General features: G+C 44.0%; 1 protein-coding gene across 2 annotated transcripts in view; it reads left to right on the plus strand.

Moving 5' to 3' along the window:
- Positions 1–16,879, plus strand: part of ITPR1 (inositol 1,4,5-trisphosphate receptor, type 1) — a 437,331-nt gene that overhangs the window by 350,088 nt on the left and 70,364 nt on the right. For both annotated transcript variants that reach the window (XM_006846621.1, XM_006846622.1), the window contains 6 exons: positions 2,693–2,893; positions 4,364–4,474; positions 7,271–7,366; positions 9,950–10,072; positions 11,354–11,458; positions 14,344–14,536. In XM_006846621.1, coding sequence (XP_006846684.1) covers positions 2,693–2,893; positions 4,364–4,474; positions 7,271–7,366; positions 9,950–10,072; positions 11,354–11,458; positions 14,344–14,536 — 829 coding nt within the window. The remainder of the gene's footprint in view (positions 1–2,692; positions 2,894–4,363; positions 4,475–7,270; positions 7,367–9,949; positions 10,073–11,353; positions 11,459–14,343; positions 14,537–16,879) is intronic.

Raw genomic sequence — 16,879 nt, forward strand, 5'->3', positions numbered from 1 at the left:
TGGAGGGTCAGAGAAAAAGAGGAAGACCCCCAACGAGATGGATCAGCCAGGTGGCATCATTGATGGACTCGGGGGTGGCAGCAGTGGTGAGGTTGGCCCAGGATCGAGCATTGTTTCGTTCTGTGCATGGGGTCGCTATGAGTCGGTTCCGACTCGATGGCACCTGACAACAACAACAAGTGAGAATAAAATACTTGACGTCCACTCTGTTGGCAGCGTCCCAGAGCAGAGGGTTTATCACTGGGTCAGAGTTTCCTTGTGGATCCAAGAGAGGAGAAGATTCTTTGATAAGGAGGAAATTTTCAGTTCCCTGTCAACCAACTGGGTGGTAGTGGGTTTTGTTTTGTTTTGGTGTCAAGAAAGGAAGTCTCTAAATGGTGCACATGGTTAAGTACTGAAGTACTCTTTGTAAGGTTGGCAGTTTGAACTCACTTAGAAGCACCTCGGAAGAAAGGCTTCAAAAGGACGACAGTCATTGAAAACCCCATGAAGTGCCGTTCTGCTCTGACTCGTGTGAGGTCACGTGACTTCGAATCAACTGGGGGCGGTTTTGGGTTTTGCTTAGTGTAAAGAAGTGCAAATAGCTTCGCTTGAGATGAGATCCATTCTCTTACAACAACACTCTTTGGCTCTAGCCCAGAATTTCTTGTCATATTTATAACCTCAACTTTCCTGTTAGTAAATGTTCAGTAGAGATAAAGCCACCAGGTTTGACTTTGCCAAACTGGCAGTTGCTGCCTTAAGCAAGCCTTGTTTGCAGTTGTCTAAAAGTTGATAGGAAGAACTATTCTTTAACCATTTTACATGTTCCATTTCAACCTTCGCCCACCTCCAAAGCTGGTTTTGCTTTTTCCTCTGGTTAATGAATGCAGGTCCTAATCTCTCTCTACCGAAGGCTGCATAAGCAGAGGCTTGAGGTCTTTGATAGTTGTTATAAAGTGCCATTGAGTCAGTTCTGACCCATAGTAATCCTATATAGGGTTTCCGAGGAGTATCTGGTAAGCTTGAACCACCCACCTTGTGGTTCAAACCAACTTTTCAGTCCAGTGCATTAACCCACAGTGCCACACCAGAACTCCACCGAAACCCTCAATTCCTTAACCCACCATCTCAACTCTGTTTCTGGTCCTCAAGATAGAACATAAAATAGAACAAGATTTCTCTTTCCTAGACCAGGCAGGGGTGGTGTTGCGCTGAAGGTTAATTCTTTCCTCTGAATTGCCTTCCAGTGAATGCCATCCTGCTTGCTTTGTAGAGGACAAAAGGAAATGAATCTTAGTTAGAGAAGGTGAAGTTCTAGGTGGACACATGCAAAACCATGAGATATGAGAGACGCTTTCAAGAAAGGAAATCATCCTTTATATGGAGTTTGAACCATGTGTCCCTGGCCCAAATGATGGCTTCTTAAAGTTCCCTTCTCCTTATCCATTCCTGTTAATTGAGGTTGTTTCACTATATCCCTCATGAGAAGGGAGGGGGGAGCCTGAATGGCTTCTAGGTAGAGGTGGGAAAGAGTGACAAGCTGAGGCAATAGTGTACCTGAAATCCACAGGTCGAAAGATTGTCAGACTTTCATGCTGCTGAGTGGAGAGGGGCAGTTTGAGAGCCATGAAGCTCAGCTTTGGGCAGCTCCTTGTTGTCCATCTTTGCGCTCTTCTTGAGAGCTTTTCTATCAGCCACATGTTCAGGGGCTTGGCCAGGCCCAAACTCGGGAACAGGATAGAAATGACTGTGAAACTCTTCTATAGCTTCTTGTGGCCCTTAGTATTCAGACCTTTTATGAAAGCCTGTTGTTAATCTGCCATCAAGTCTCCTCTGACTCACATTGATGTCATCACAACAGAGTGAAACTGCTGTTCAATCCTGTGCCGTCCTCACGATCACTGGCATGTTCGAGTCCATTGGACCCAGAGTCTCTGGTCTTCACTGGCCCTCCACTTCACCAAACACAATGTCCTCCTCCAGTGACCAATGCAATAACCTACCAGATAACATATAAGATCTAAAATCCTAGTTAGATAAAAATTCACAGACATTGTATTTTTGCTAGGAAGGTCCCTGCTTTCATGTCTCTTTACAACATTAGACGTTTATCTGGGGAGCACATTCTTCTGTGTTTATAGGCATTTACTCCCTCTTGACTCTTCCTCTTTCATGGACATGGCAGAGCATCATCTGGGTTACCTCCACAATACTGGGCTTAAGCTGCCCTACCCCTAAATCAACTTATATCACCTCATTATGTGGTGAACTGTCATCCCTTTACTAAGCTGGGATGTTTAGCACTCCAACTACGCCATCCTCATTTAAACATAATGCTGCCCTTGAATATGTTGAATACCTCTGAACTTGACCCCAGTTGGGGATGGGAAGGGAGTCATGGTGGTGGCGGGGCAGGTCAGAGGTGAATGGTGAAATTAGGGCTTGAAAAGACTATAAGAGGAGTCTGAAGTGAACTCTCAGAGAGGAACTCTTTTCCACTAAGTCCTTAAAAGTATCCCCGAAAACAAGCCACAGTGGACCACAGACCACTTGTGGGAGGCCATGTTGGCTCTTTGGTTTACCCAACGCAGCATCTCTCAGCATAATGACTGATTGATCTGTCGTCCCCACTACCGAAGTGTCAGGAGGAATGACATTTTCATCTTCTCTCTCTCTTTGCTCCCTCGACCTGGGGATGGCCCAATTGCAGAACTTCCTTCGTTGCCAAAATAACAAAACCAATTATAATTTGGTATGTGAGACCCTGCAGTTTTTGGACTGTATTTGTGGCAGCACAACTGGAGGCCTTGGTCTGCTCGGACTATACATAAATGAGAAGAATGTAGCGTTGATCAATCAAACCCTGGAGAGTCTCACGGAGTACTGCCAAGGACCGTGCCATGAGAACCAGGTAAGCTTACAGAGGAATATGATTATTTAGAAGTGTAGCGGGTAGAGTCACATGCCGTCTGCCTACTGACCTGGAGCATACCTAAGACTTGAGACCTTTTTCCAGCATGGAGAGAGTACCATGGTGCTTACTGTGCATCACAGTTTTACCAAATGACTGGCACTGAAGTGGTTGTCTCTGCTAGCCTTGCTTGACTTTCAGGAATAAGTAATAAAATGGAAGTTTGAAGAAAACCCTGAACTGTACACTTACTTTAAATGCTAGTAGGAGAGACTCAGACAGTGGCTACTTGAAAGAAAGGGATTTTAACCTAACAAAAGATTAAAAACTTTCTTCACATGAGACCGCTTGAACATAACATGAACATGCATAAGAATGTGAGGCAGTTTGAAAATAGCATGAGATCATGTGCAGTTGAGATTTAAACACTGTGAATCGTCAGATAACCTATTTTGACTCTGCCTTCTTACATATTGTATTTTGGGGTTGAAACCCAATATTTTCTTTTCTTGAGTCTAATTGTTACTTAGCCATGGCATCTTGAAGATTTTATGAGTTCTGCATTGGTGCTCAGATGAGTATGTTTTTCAGCTCCAGGTCACAGCTCTGTCCTGGTTGAAGGGAGTAAACCACTGTCTAAAATGAGTAGCTCTCTCCCCGTGGCCAGGGAAGGTCTGAGATGTTGTGTTGCGTGGGAAGATGTACCTACTTGTTAGGAGAAGGACAGTTTACAGGAGAACTCATTGTAGATTCGAGCCTGTTCTGAGTTCTCTCTGGATGTGAGATTAGCATTTTGTTAGATTCATGGTCCGCTCCTTACGAGACAGATGGTGTCGTCCTAGTTAAAATGAGAAGGAAGTGGGGCGGGGCGGGGGGAATACAACTTTGAGGAAGAAGGTTTTATCTGACATCTAAGTGAATTTCATTATAACCTCAAGTTTGCATTTCTGCCAAACAGAAATCTATGGATGAGAACAGAATGGAATGAACTCAGCTGCAAATGGGGATCTTGCCTAGGGGCAGATGATTAATTTTGATATTACGTAAATTAAACAGGAAACTTGCTGTCCAAGCTTAAGCCTTAAGCAAAAGAACAAAATGCGAAAATGCGAGTGAGGTGGAGAGAATGGAACACACCTTTAAAGGGGAAAACGGGGCTCAGAACCCAGTATCAGTCATACATTGTGTTTTCCCTCATTGTGTTGGATTAGACACGACCAATTTTATCACTTACAGTGCATGGGGACTTTCCTGCTATTTACTGTTAATTCTGAAACTAGAGATTTTCATCTGTCTTTTATTTTTACCACTTTCTCACGGAAAATTTGCCGTCTCCCCCCCCCCCCCCCCCCCAAGAGGTATCTCCAAGAGTGGCAAGCACTGAGATTTAAAATAGCAGCTCAGCCTGTGTTGGCTTGTGGCATCTGACTGACGGTCCTCACTTATGTCTCTGTGTGTCTGTTTGCTTAGAACTGCATAGCCACCCACGAGTCCAATGGCATCGACATCATCACAGCCCTCATCCTCAATGACATCAATCCTTTGGGCAAGAAGCGGATGGACCTTGTGTTAGAACTGAAGGCAAGTAGGAATGGAAAGCAAAAAGCAGTTCGCATTGGAAGTCACTTCTGTGTTTTCCCTCAGCATGTAACATGGTCAGTGTTGTGAAAGCAGATATTAAAGATGATCATTTTAACCTAAATGAACGATACAAGTTGTAAACTCTGACTAAAATTCAGAATGTCAGTCTTTCCACTTCAGAAAGGGTCTTGTGACAAGGTACCAGTTTTTCAGAGTTAGGTCACCTAAAGTGAGGATGCACCACTCAAAACTGAGAAATCAGTTCACACGGTATCTAAGAACTGAGAGCGGTGATTCTAAAAGCCACACAGAGAAATAATGGAAACTTCATTTCCTCTATAGTATCTCGTTTTCATCCCCTTTGAGGAAAAGGGGATCAGCTGAGGAATAGTACAAATAAACATATCTTAAATAGCAAAACCCACTGCCCTCAAGTTGGTTCTGATGCATAGTGACCCTACATAGGGTTTCTGAGCCTGTAAATCCTCATCTGAGCAGAAAAACCTCATCTTTCTCCCAAGGAATGGCTGGTGGATTTGAACTGCCGACCTTGTGATTAGAAGTCCAGTGCTTATCCTACAACACCACCAGGGCTCTTCTATTCGTATTTTTATCAACAGTTTTCATTGTTTTCTGTGTCTTGCTATTGATTTAATTAGAGTTCCTGGGTAGTACTAATGGTTACTATGCTTGGCTGCTAACTGAAAGGTTAGAAGTGCCTTGGAAGAAACTCCTGATGATCCACTTCTGAAAAATCAGTTGTTGAAAACCCTGTAGAGCATAGTTCTACTCTGCCACACAAGAGGTTGCCAGGATTAGGGACTGACTCAACGGCAGCTGGTTGTTTTTACTGGTTGAGATAGGTGTTTATTAAAAGGTTGGTTTATGATGAGGAAAGTTACACTAGCCAAGAATGTGCCTACAGACCTCTGAAGAGCTGCTTGGAATTGCATATAAATGATGACTGGTATTGAAGCCCCACTGGCATTCTGACTTCCTATAATACCAAAATAGTTTTATGGGATGAAAGTAGTAACTTCAGCTGCTGTGTTTACAAACTGGCCTCTTGGATATTTGAGAAGCTGATAGCCCATTCCTTTCCATGTTGATTTCCTTAGCAAGCCAGCAACTCTCCAGTCCCTACATTGGGTTCCAAAGATTCCCTAAGAATCTGAAGATTGCATTCTGGGAATTGAACTTGCAACCCAACACATCCTGGTGTCTAAAGTGCATGTTGAAAAGGTTTAACCTCCCTAAGCACATTTCCTTTTGAACTGCTCCCACATCAGGGCACGTTGAGACGCCTCCTTTATCTCACACCCATACGTAGCCACAGACACTTTATCGTTGTTACAAAAAGGCTTAGAACTATAGAATTTTGCATAAAATATGTTACAGGAAAGAAAGGTCACTGGGGGGAAGATATTGAACAAGAGCCCACCAGAACTGAATAATGGCTTTTGCTTTCCCTTTTAGTATTCAGAACTTAGAATTCAAACCAGTAGTTGATTTGGGTATATGGGTTAAATGAAATTTTTCGTTGCTGTTTTAACTCCTTTGGACAAACTTTGCTTGAGACTTCTGTGAACTCATTGTAGCTTGTGCACCTGGTGACCTCCATTCTCATGGGCTCTGAGAGCAGGTAGACTGAGAATTTCATGTGTTCCTGGTCAGCATGCTTTCAACTATGTGTACCTTTTGTGAGTTTTGGTAGAAATTTCTTTCCTAGGAAAAAGTTTCCCATGTGATAGCATAGTAATCTGATGGAACTGTTTACTTATAACTGGGGAGGGAAAATCTAGCAATAGGGCTACAGACAGATGAATGGGAGCTCTGGTGGTACAGTGGTTAAAGCACTTGTCTGCTGGCTGAAAGATCAGAGCTTCCAACCCACCAGCCGCTCCACAAGAGAAAGACATGGCAGTGTACTCCTGTAAAGATTTACATCCTCGGAAACTCCACGGGGGTAGTTCAGCTCTGTCCTGTAGGGTCTCTGTGAGTTGACATCCTCAGCAGTGTTATTGGGGTATGAAGGAACATGCGCATTTCCATAGACCCGGGACCTAAAATGAGGTCAAACCAAAAGAAATCCAAGGTGTGGGTACATGAAAATGTTGAACTAACTAGCAATTGGCAAGCATGCTGTGCTCCTTGGGGCCCTGTTTGGTAACTGGTATCAGCTAATGTAGTAATATCAGGGGTTATAAGCAGCGCTAATAGAAACAGTTCAAAACAGGTAGGAGTGACCTCAATTGCCTGACTTCTCTGGTCTGCAAGGCTGAATATCAGTGCTTAACAACCACATGACACCCAGCATGGGTCTATATGGCAGGTTCTTCCTGACCACTAGGACCACATGCCACCAGCACCCATGTTTGAATGTCCCCTTCCAATATGCCTGAACAGATAGTTACCCTTTTGATCCAACCCAGAGTCTCTGGGTAGTTAACGGAAACAGTTAACGCACGAGTGCTAACCAAAAGGTTGGTGGTTTGAGCCCACCCAGAGGTACCTTCGAAGAAAGGCCTGGTGATCTACGTTCTAAAATTCTGCAGTTAAAAACCCTATGGAACACAGTTCTACCCTGACACTCATGGGGTCTCCTTGAGGCAGCTGGCTTTTTGACCCACCTCAGAATCTACCGCCATGTTTCTTGGGTGTGACGTGACACATTGTCTATCTGGTGAACATGGCTTTGGAGGTTCTTACCGATGTCTCTCCCATGGATGAAGTATCCGTGTGCTCTGGCCGGAAGCAGCTGCTCTAGGCTTGTCCTTCTTTTGTTTCTCCAATTAGAACAATGCTTCCAAGTTACTCCTGGCTATCATGGAGAGTCGGCACGACAGTGAGAATGCCGAGAGGATCCTTTATAACATGAGGCCAAAAGAGCTGGTAAGTTGGGTGACCGTGACCCCTGTGATGATGCCAATAAAATGGGAACAATATTTAGAGCAAAGCAACAGAATCCACTTCCTTGAGCGCATTCATCAAGATTCCAGATAACAGATGTGTAATGATAACATCTCCTTCAGGACCCTGACAAAGGTAGAAAAGTGAGCCATTTGTTGACTAAATGGCCTTCTGCCTACTCACTTCCAACTGGGGAAACCTCCCTCTTACTGCCTTCATTCGTCCTCTGGGTGGTGTGGGGCAGTGTGCAGACAGTGGTCAAGGACAAGGACCTCTAGGAGGTCCATGGTGCTGCCCCTGTGTTTGGCAGCTCCTTGAATTCCCTAAGCTGCACTTTCCTTTTCTGTTAAAGGAAGATACTGATATTACCTAACCCAGTCTTGTTTGGAAGACCGGATGAGAAGATTCATGTGGAGCTCTTGGCAACAGCTCTGGCACATGATAAACCCTTGGAGAGAACCAAAGTGCCTTCTCTTCTTATTCTTCCTTCATCTCTGGTCTTTTTGCCATACCGTTTGTCCAGTGCTAATGAATTCAGATTTGCTCTGGATGACAGAAGAGGGGTATTTGGGTGCTGGTGATTTGTATTTTGAAAGAACACATGGTCTTGTTTATTTTTGAGGAGTGATAGTCAAAATTGGCTGTGATTTCCAGGTTGGGAGTTAGAGTTGTAAACTGTGAGAAGAACAACTCTCAGAAGCAGAGAACTAAGTTGAGGACAGATTCCCTATTTGGACTATTCCCCCAATGCAGATAGACAGTAACTGGCAGACATAAACGAGGGCAGTAAAACTTTTCTGCCTCGTGGTGACCTAAATGCTCACTTGGGGCCAGGCTAAAGTCCCTTTACGTATCCCTCTAAGTAAAGTGAGCAGTGAGCCCCAGTCTTTCATCTCTGAGGTCAGCTTCCATATGGAAGACTTCTCTGCGTTTACACAATGGCTTATATAACCTGGGGTGGGCTAAGAGGGGTAGGAGCTGTCACTCCTTGAGCAGGAACACAGTGACTTTGCGGAGACCCTGTTCAGGTTCCTACAAATCAAGAACATGCCCCCCAGCTATTCTGACCCATTCCTGGGTGTGGGGGTTCAGCCCCCAGTGCTGTGAGTGCCACTGATTCTAGAGTTGCCCCCTTGTGGTTGGAGAACATCATTCCTGGTTCATAGGCAATAAACAACTACAGGCTTCCTACAGCAAATACCATTTTTAAGACTCCAAATATCAGGAAAGCTCCAGTACCCAGAACACGAGTGTTTGTGTGTGCATGTGTGTATTCTGGCCCCGCCTCCTGTGGAACGTGTTGTCTGTGTGATTTGGTTTTAGAACCTACAGGAAAACGAGCTCAGAGGGAGAGTTTTGTCACCCGAGTTAGTTCCAAGGCCGATGCAGCACTTGTAGAGAAATATTTGACCCTCTGTGTGCTTGTTCTGTATGATAGGAGGAATAAAGTAGGGCAGTGGCCACATAGGGATCACTGGGAAGTATGACCCGTTAACCAAAACCGTTGAAAGTTTGAGTTCATCCACAGGAAGAAAGACCTGGTGATCTCTATCCGAAAAGTGAACCATTGTAAACCCTATGGAGCACAGTTCTGACTCATGCAAGAAAAATGACTTCGTTTTAGTATAACTTTGGGGTGGAAGGTATTTGGTTCTAATTTTTTTAAATTACGGTCTTGACTGATACATTCATTTGGAAAATACGAGGGAGCTTCAAAAAGTTTGTGGGGAAAATGGGGTGACAAGATAATGGAATTTTTCCATGACCCTTTCAAAGCCCCCTTATATTGAATGAGTCCCTTGCCCTGGGCACTGTGCTGGGCATGAGGGAGGGATGAGAAATAAACAAGAAACGAGGCTAAACGGGACCAGAAAAGCTGTACGGAACACGTTTTGAGACTAAGGCTATGTACGACTATGAAGGGTAACAGGCCGAAGTTGGGATCCCATCCATATAACTAGGGTGTACTGCTATGTCTCTGATTCTGTTTCTTAATCCACACACACAAAAAGGCATTAGTGATAATCTCATCAAATGTTGGTGACCAGTAAAAAATTTTTAAAGGGTATTAAAAAACTAAGTACAGTGTTTGACATATAGTGAGTGTTCAGGAGGCATTACTTGTTAGTGGTATTATTTTCCCCACAGAGAGGGCTGTGGGGCATAGGAGTAAGTTTGGAATCAGACAAATACTGTTGCTAGCTATTCCTAAGAGCTAGTGCTTTTCTTACTAATTTTTCCTGAAATGACAGGAAAGAACAGGAACAGCTAGAAATGTAAGAGAGAGAAGTCTAGTTTCCAGCTTACGTTTGTGTTGCATTTTATTGTTTCAAGGCGATTTTAGGTAGAAGGGTATGAACGAGGTAGAGTAAATGAGTCTTCTTTCTCGTATCATTGGCGGTTGGTTGGTGGTGACTGTCTATATTAGTGGTGAGAAGGATTCCGAGGCTGGATCCATTGAATGAACAGTGTCTGACCCAGGAGGTTGAGATGGATAGTGTGTGTGCCGCCTCTCTTTGGAATTTACTTGAAACAGAAGCTTTGTCTGTATGACCCTTCTTACAGGTGGAAGTGATCAAGAAGGCCTACCTGCAAGGTGAAGTGGAATTTGAGGATGGAGAAAATGGCGAGGATGGAGCTGCCTCTCCCCGGAATGTGGGGCACAATATCTACATATTAGCTCATCAGGTGTGATTTCTCCCCATCCTACTTCCTGACTTACTTTGCTTACCTACAGTACAAAATCCATTTCCAAACTGCATGTACCATTAAGTTTGCTTTTCCTGTAAGGTTGTAGCCTGGGGCCGTTTGCATTCATGACAATCTGACTAACAGGTGCCTTTGCTGAGTCCCAGGATTTTTCCATTTGGTAAACCCATGTTCTTGGAAATCCCCCTATTTCTTAAAAGCCATCCATTACTGAGCAGTGACACTTAAATATTAATTTATGGCTCTGTCTGGAGACAATTAAAAGCTGTCTTGGGCTCTTCATAAATATTGATGAGTTATTTTAACAATCTAAAGAGATAAACTTCAGCTTCCTTGCTATCATATTTGGAAATGATGGGAACTTGTCGTTAAGACTTCTTTTTGTTTGCCTTTTGGGGAACATAGTCATACTTTATGCCCTAGCACCCAAATGCCATATTTTGTAATTGTCCTCCAGAGGGGCAGGTTTTGAAGATACTTCTTCTTTCTGGATGTTCATGTGCCTTTTAAGTTTTTCTGGTGTGTATGGACAGCCTGTAACTGCATCAGAGGTTTGCTTTACTTATCTTTTCAATTTTTTAAAATTGAAGAACTCTTTTAAACTCAATTATAGGAACTAGACATAAAGCCAGAGCCTTGAAATGTTTGGCCCTGGAATCCAAGGTTGGCATAGTCTGTTTTTAGCCAAAAGGTTGAAGGTTTGAGTCCCCCTAGAGGAGTCTCCAAATAAAGGCCCAGTGATCTACTTCCCAAAAATCAGCCTTTGAAAAGCCCATGGTTTTCAACAGACACACAGGGGAGTGGAAGTATTGATCATATGGTTGGCAGTTCCTTACTAAGGCGTAATGACTGAAGACTATAAAACCATCTCCTGCCCCTCTATTCCCAGCATCTAGTCAGCTGAGGAGGTTTCTGAACGCTCTTAATAGAAGTCTCAAGAGTTGGTCCAGAAAACTCCATCACCCTCCTGCCTGGGTGAAGAAATCAGGGCCAAGTGGGACCTGACATGACGTCAACTTTCCACGCTGTTCTGCCAAACTCCCAAAATAACCGCCGTGCAAAGTCTTCTGCCTCTTGTGCCCTTGTGCTTACCATGCGCGGGTTGTTGTATATTATATGTGCTGGCTGTTGTATATCATGTGTACTCAAAGGCAGCAGGAGCTGTGTGTAGTCCTCGCTCTTGGCCATTGTATATTTTTGATACTCAGAACTGGGAAGGAGCAAAGAGCAATTCGTGTCTTTTATGTTCTTGGGTTCTAGTTGGCTCGGCATAACAAAGAACTCCAGACCATGTTGAAGCCCGGTGGTCAAGTGGAGGGAGACGAAGCTCTGGAGTTTTATGCCAAGCACACAGCGCAAATAGAGGTAAAAACATAGGACATGGGTGGGTTGCAGGACTGAGACTTTGGACCAAGACTGAGCTGGGGTTGCACACCTCCGTTCGTCAGATCAGTTAATGCATGTGAGCACCTACTGCCTACCAGGTTCTTTGTTGGGGGATGAATTCCCATGATGGCCGAGATAGTTGTGACTACTGCTTAGGGTCCACTCACTGGCCAACTTAGAACAAATCCACACATGTCCCTAGCCTCCGTTAGGAATTCTGGTAAGGCCACCAGGCAGGGCAAGTAGAACAATTCTGAGCAAGTCCAGCAGCGTGACCTGGGAAGCCTGTTCTGAAGAAATGGCATGTGAGACAGACCTGAAGGAAAACTTGGGCCCAAGCAGGCAAAACTTTTTAGACATGGAGAATTATGCAAGTGTCATCCGTGAGAGAGGGGACGTTGCTGGGGACGGTGAGAAGCTCTGAGGTAAGGCCTGCCTTACTGAACTGGCTGGAGTTCAGTGGCCAATGGGGAGAATGACAAAGATCAGGAAGGGTAGGTGGGCAGCCCCAACCCTGCAGAATCTGGGAAGCTGTCCTTGTGGCAGCAGGGGACTGTCAGAATTTTACATGAGGCAGTTACATGCCTTAAAAAGATAAAATAAAATCACCAGTCCTGAGTTAAGTCTATGACTGTGCACTTGAGCATGCAACTCACCCTGTGCTGTGTTATATGCTCAATTTGTCAGTAGCGGAGCAGGAATTTTGATCCAGGTCTGACCATCCCCAAAGCCCGTGAATCCATTTACATCACCAGTGTTGGCTCTCCAGAGGAGACATTTACGTCACCAGACTTCTCTCTCCAGGCTCTTGGTAGTGAGGGGTGATCAGCAAACACACACACGTTCAAGGTCAGCAGGAACAAAGCTTCGAAGGACTAGTAGGCTCCTTTAGGCAAAATAAAATGTTCAGGATGAATGCTTTTCAAGAATATTTTCTTACCTGATGTCTCAGCGCTCTGGTCCATCCTAATAAAATGGACCATTTCAGTGATTAGTCTACCATGCCAGTGTATGTGAACAAATATTCTTGATTTATTTTTAACAATTAGACACTTGACAGAGGGCCAGCTCTGTCCTCTGGTATTTACGGTAGAGAATGTCAAAGGAGAATGAAACCTTGAATGTCATTTCATTGAACTTCTTGGTTCACGGGACAGAAGAGTGAACCAGGTCATCTAGCCAATTAGAGACAGGGGAAGGACTGGAATATTATCTCCTGATTCCCAATCAAATGAAAAAAAGGTACGGTAAATCCTTAAGTCCCAGAAATGGCTGGGGCATGGTGTCCCTATCTAGAAAATGCTGCCCTTAGGCCAGTCTGAAAGTAACTAAAGAAAAGCCAAAGAAAGCTTTGTTGGTACTGAGGCTGTCCATTCAGAGTCTAGTGTCTTCAGTGAGTTATGCTGGGTAGCCTTGGGGTGTAGAACTCAAAGGTACCACAAGACCTTGTCTGCTGTTCCTTTTTCCCTCCTGAGACCAGACTCACATCTGAGATTGCATTCCTTCATTGTAAGGAAGGTGGGTACAAAGCAGGCAGTTTCTTTCATGGTAGCAAGAGACTACAGAGTTGGTCCCTGGGCCTAAGGGTACATTGGAATCTTCCTACAACTGTACTTCAGTGAGATTGGGTTATGGACCTGAGTCAACATTATAATTAGGCCTTTGGTAACTTGGTCTCCAACTAGATTTGGGAACCATTGGTCTAAAGCCCATGTCCCTCAGGAATTTTGGTGCCAAATCTATGGGGATCTGTCATACCTCTGAAAGAGGCTCCCACTTCAACTTGACCTGACTCCCTCTCTTGTTCCATCATTGAACCCAGTATTGAGAGAGTGAAAACCAGCTCTTAAGGATATAAGGTGTTGTTCCTGAGCCTCACTTGACTTCTCCAGCCTCTGGGGAGGAAGGATGAAGAAAGGCCATGCTACAGTAGTTGTATAACAACTTTAGCCCTTTTGAAATTTTTACCCTCCAGAACTGAATTTGAACATTTCAGACCAGATTACTTCCTTATTGGGAATGAGCCTAAGAAGGCTATGGATAAAACCTGTGAGGTATCCATCCCTGGGGCCAATCGAAGTCAGTGTGAAGAGCAGTGCTCTCCAAGAGTTACATGGGCTCATTGGTATCTTACAATGTAGAGTCTGGTACAAATAAGTTAGAGGGCTATAGCAATTGGATAAGCCAAGGTCCTTATTTATAAAATTCTTACCTAGGGGAAAAAAAAGTCATAGGTGAAGTTTGTACTCTGCTTAGACCTACATGGTCCAATATAGTAGCCACTTGCTTCGTGTGACTGTTTAAATTCATTAAAATTAAAATTCAATTCTTTATTCAGACTTACCACATGACAAGTGATCACTAACCAGGAGTCCTGGGGTGGCACTGTGGGTTTAAGCACTGGACTGCAACCGCAAGGCCAGTGGTTCAAATTCACCAGCCGTTCCTTGGAAACCTTATTCTGGATCGCTATGAATCAGAACCAACTCAACGACTCTTAAGAACAATAACATTGGCTATCCTATTGGACAGCTCAGACGCAGAACATTCCATCATGACAGAAAGTTTTATTGCACAACTATGGCCTAGAGTTTCATCTAAATAAGGACACTGGAGCACAATTTAAATGGGTCCAGATAAAAATCCCTCACACTGAAACATGGATTGGAGGCTAGAAAACCCCTCTGATAGACTTACCCACACCATCTTTTATAGAAATCTGGGAGTCCAGTGTGGGGTTATAAGATCAGACTCCGGGGCAGGTCTGCATTATACTAGCGAGTCATTGGCCAAACGCGAAACTGACCTAGGAAAAGTATTTTCAATGTAATTGCTGAATCTTGTCCATTTTTTGCTCACTCCAGATCGTCAGGTTAGACCGAACAATGGAACAGATCGTCTTCCCAGTCCCCAGCATATGTGAATTTCTAACCAAAGAGTCAAAACTACGAATATATTACACTACAGAGAGGGACGAGCAGGGTAGCAAAATCAATGATTTCTTCCTGCGGTCCGAAGACCTCTTCAATGAAATGAATTGGCAAAAGAAACTGAGAGGTGGGTCCCCAACACGTGAGCAGTGCTGCCGACAGAGGAAGGCATTGAAGAGGCATCGTTTGGGGTTTCCATGGGGCTAAAGCCTGAGCGTGGTGGTAAATTTATTTCCAAGCAAGCCTCATGTCGTTCATAGTTCCCACCTTTGGCCAGCAGGAAGTGCTAGACACTTTGGTGGTTGACCAATGGTGGGCAACCTACTTGAAAAGCTTCCTTCATGCAGCATTGTACTTGGTTGGATTGGATAACAGGAGTTGGGCGGGAGAAGTGTGGGGTGAGGCCAGACCCTTGAACTCACTCAGGATGGTTGCATTTGAGCAAAAATCTCAGATGCCTAGATTGCTCGTTTACTAGACACCTGCTTGGGAGACTCTGGTATTTCCCCTTTTACAGGGTCTCCTGGATTTTAGACTCCAGTGCCATTTTATAGGCAGTGGGCTCATTTGCTACAGAAGAGGCATCTTGGCTCACCAGCAGGTCCCATTGAGAAGCTGGTTGGGTGAAATTGCTTGTCTAAAGCATTTTTATGGGCCTTCCCCGGAGGGCATCTCAGCGCCTGGTTTTCATTAGGTTTTAATGGGATCCTTCAGTCCCGACAGTATACTTGGCACCAGCTGTTGAGAACAACTTACACGGAGCATGCTTTATTCCTGTCTTCCTGTCAGGAGCCAGTTTTTATTTAAAACTTCAGATTCTGGCTACAGTTGTGATTTTCTGGGTTCTTTCTGTCGGGTGTGGCTGAAGTGTGGGGTGAAGCTGGGTTGGAGATCCATTTCTAGGGGCTTCTGTTTTCTCCGTGATCCCACCAGTCTGAACAGATCAACCTATTTTGTGGTATGTTCTTCTGTGTCAAGGAGCCCTAGTGGCACAGTGGTTTAAGTGCTTTACTACAAACCAAAGAGTTGGCAGTTTGAGCCCATCAGTGGCTTGGTGGGTGAAAGACGTGGCAATCTGCTCCTATAAAGATTATGGCCTTAGAAAACCCTGTGGGGCAGTTTCTCCTCTATCCCATGGGGTTGCTATGAGTCAGAATTAACTCAAGGACAGTGCATTGATGAGTTCCTTCTACTTCATTCTTCCTACCTTGTAGCACTTTATTCAACTCTTGGGAGAGAGGATGACACAGTTAGATTTTCAAGAAGTCCTATTCCCACAATATTGCAACCAACCCACACGCCATGCTCTGGTCTCTAAGGGGCACCTCATTGGCCAGCACTTTCAAACTTTACATAGTCCCTTGTTGGGCCAAACCCACCCCTCACCCAGTGTCATATTTAGCATTTGACAGTGGCCCAGGGGCTTTAGCAAGACCCTCCCATGTCCTCTTTGTATGGATCCCAATAGACGTAGGATATGATTCTCCTGCACATCACGTGTCTTCATAGACTACTTTGGGTTTCACCAAAGACTCTCCCAGGTTAAGCATTTTGATTAACGCTGGGGCAATAAGGGAAACAAAGATAAAAATACAAAGGTAGACACAGACCCACGTCTGTTTGGTACTCTTGTATTTTCTGCTGTGACGTGAAACAAAAGAGAACTTCCTTTTTATTGCTCTCAGCCTTCATCTGGGATATTCCATAATTATAGTTTGGGGAATAATTCTGAATTCACTTGTCTAAAACTCCATAATATTGAAACCCTGAGTTTACCTTTCCAATGTATGTGTCTATTAAGACTAGGCAGTTATGTTGATTCTCTAAGAATTGTGTTTTCAAATTATCTTTATTTGTATAAGTTCTCCAGGAAGCTTTGGGACCAAGAGAAAAAGGTCCTCACTTTTTTTATTTTATTTTTTTTTAAGGCTTTTATTGTGGATTATGTGAACGTTTACAGGGCAGATCATCAGTTTTACAGTCAACAAATCATACACCTTGTTTCATTACAGTGATTGTAATCCCTTCCATGTACCATCGGTTAACAGTAATTTTCTCTATCCACTTTAGCTTTTAAAAAACAAACAAACAAAAAACAACGACTCAGGCATATATAATAATTTACACCTCCAAAGGGCACATTCTGCAAGTCTGCCTCCTGGCCACCAGCTGTTAGTCCCTCTCTTCCCATGAATCTCGTGTCCTCAGCTGCTTCCCCTCTCCATGCAAACATCTCTGCCTCTGTCTCTGGCATCGCTGCTTTTGTGGATAAGGTTCTGCATTCTGCTTGTGCTCTTCTCCCTTGATGGTACTAGGGTCCTCTGTTTCTGCACTGTAAGCTTAACCACTCCCCTGTTTTTGTTACAAAATTTCTACCTTTACAATTGTGACAGTCACAATTAGTCATGACAACAATTACTAACTATTGAATCATACGAATATTATCCTCATCTCTTTTCACCAGACCCAT

Source organism: Chrysochloris asiatica, unplaced genomic scaffold, assembly GCF_000296735.1.
Source record: "Chrysochloris asiatica unplaced genomic scaffold, ChrAsi1.0 scaffold00028, whole genome shotgun sequence".
NCBI classification, from domain to species: Eukaryota; Metazoa; Chordata; class Mammalia; order Afrosoricida; family Chrysochloridae; genus Chrysochloris; species Chrysochloris asiatica.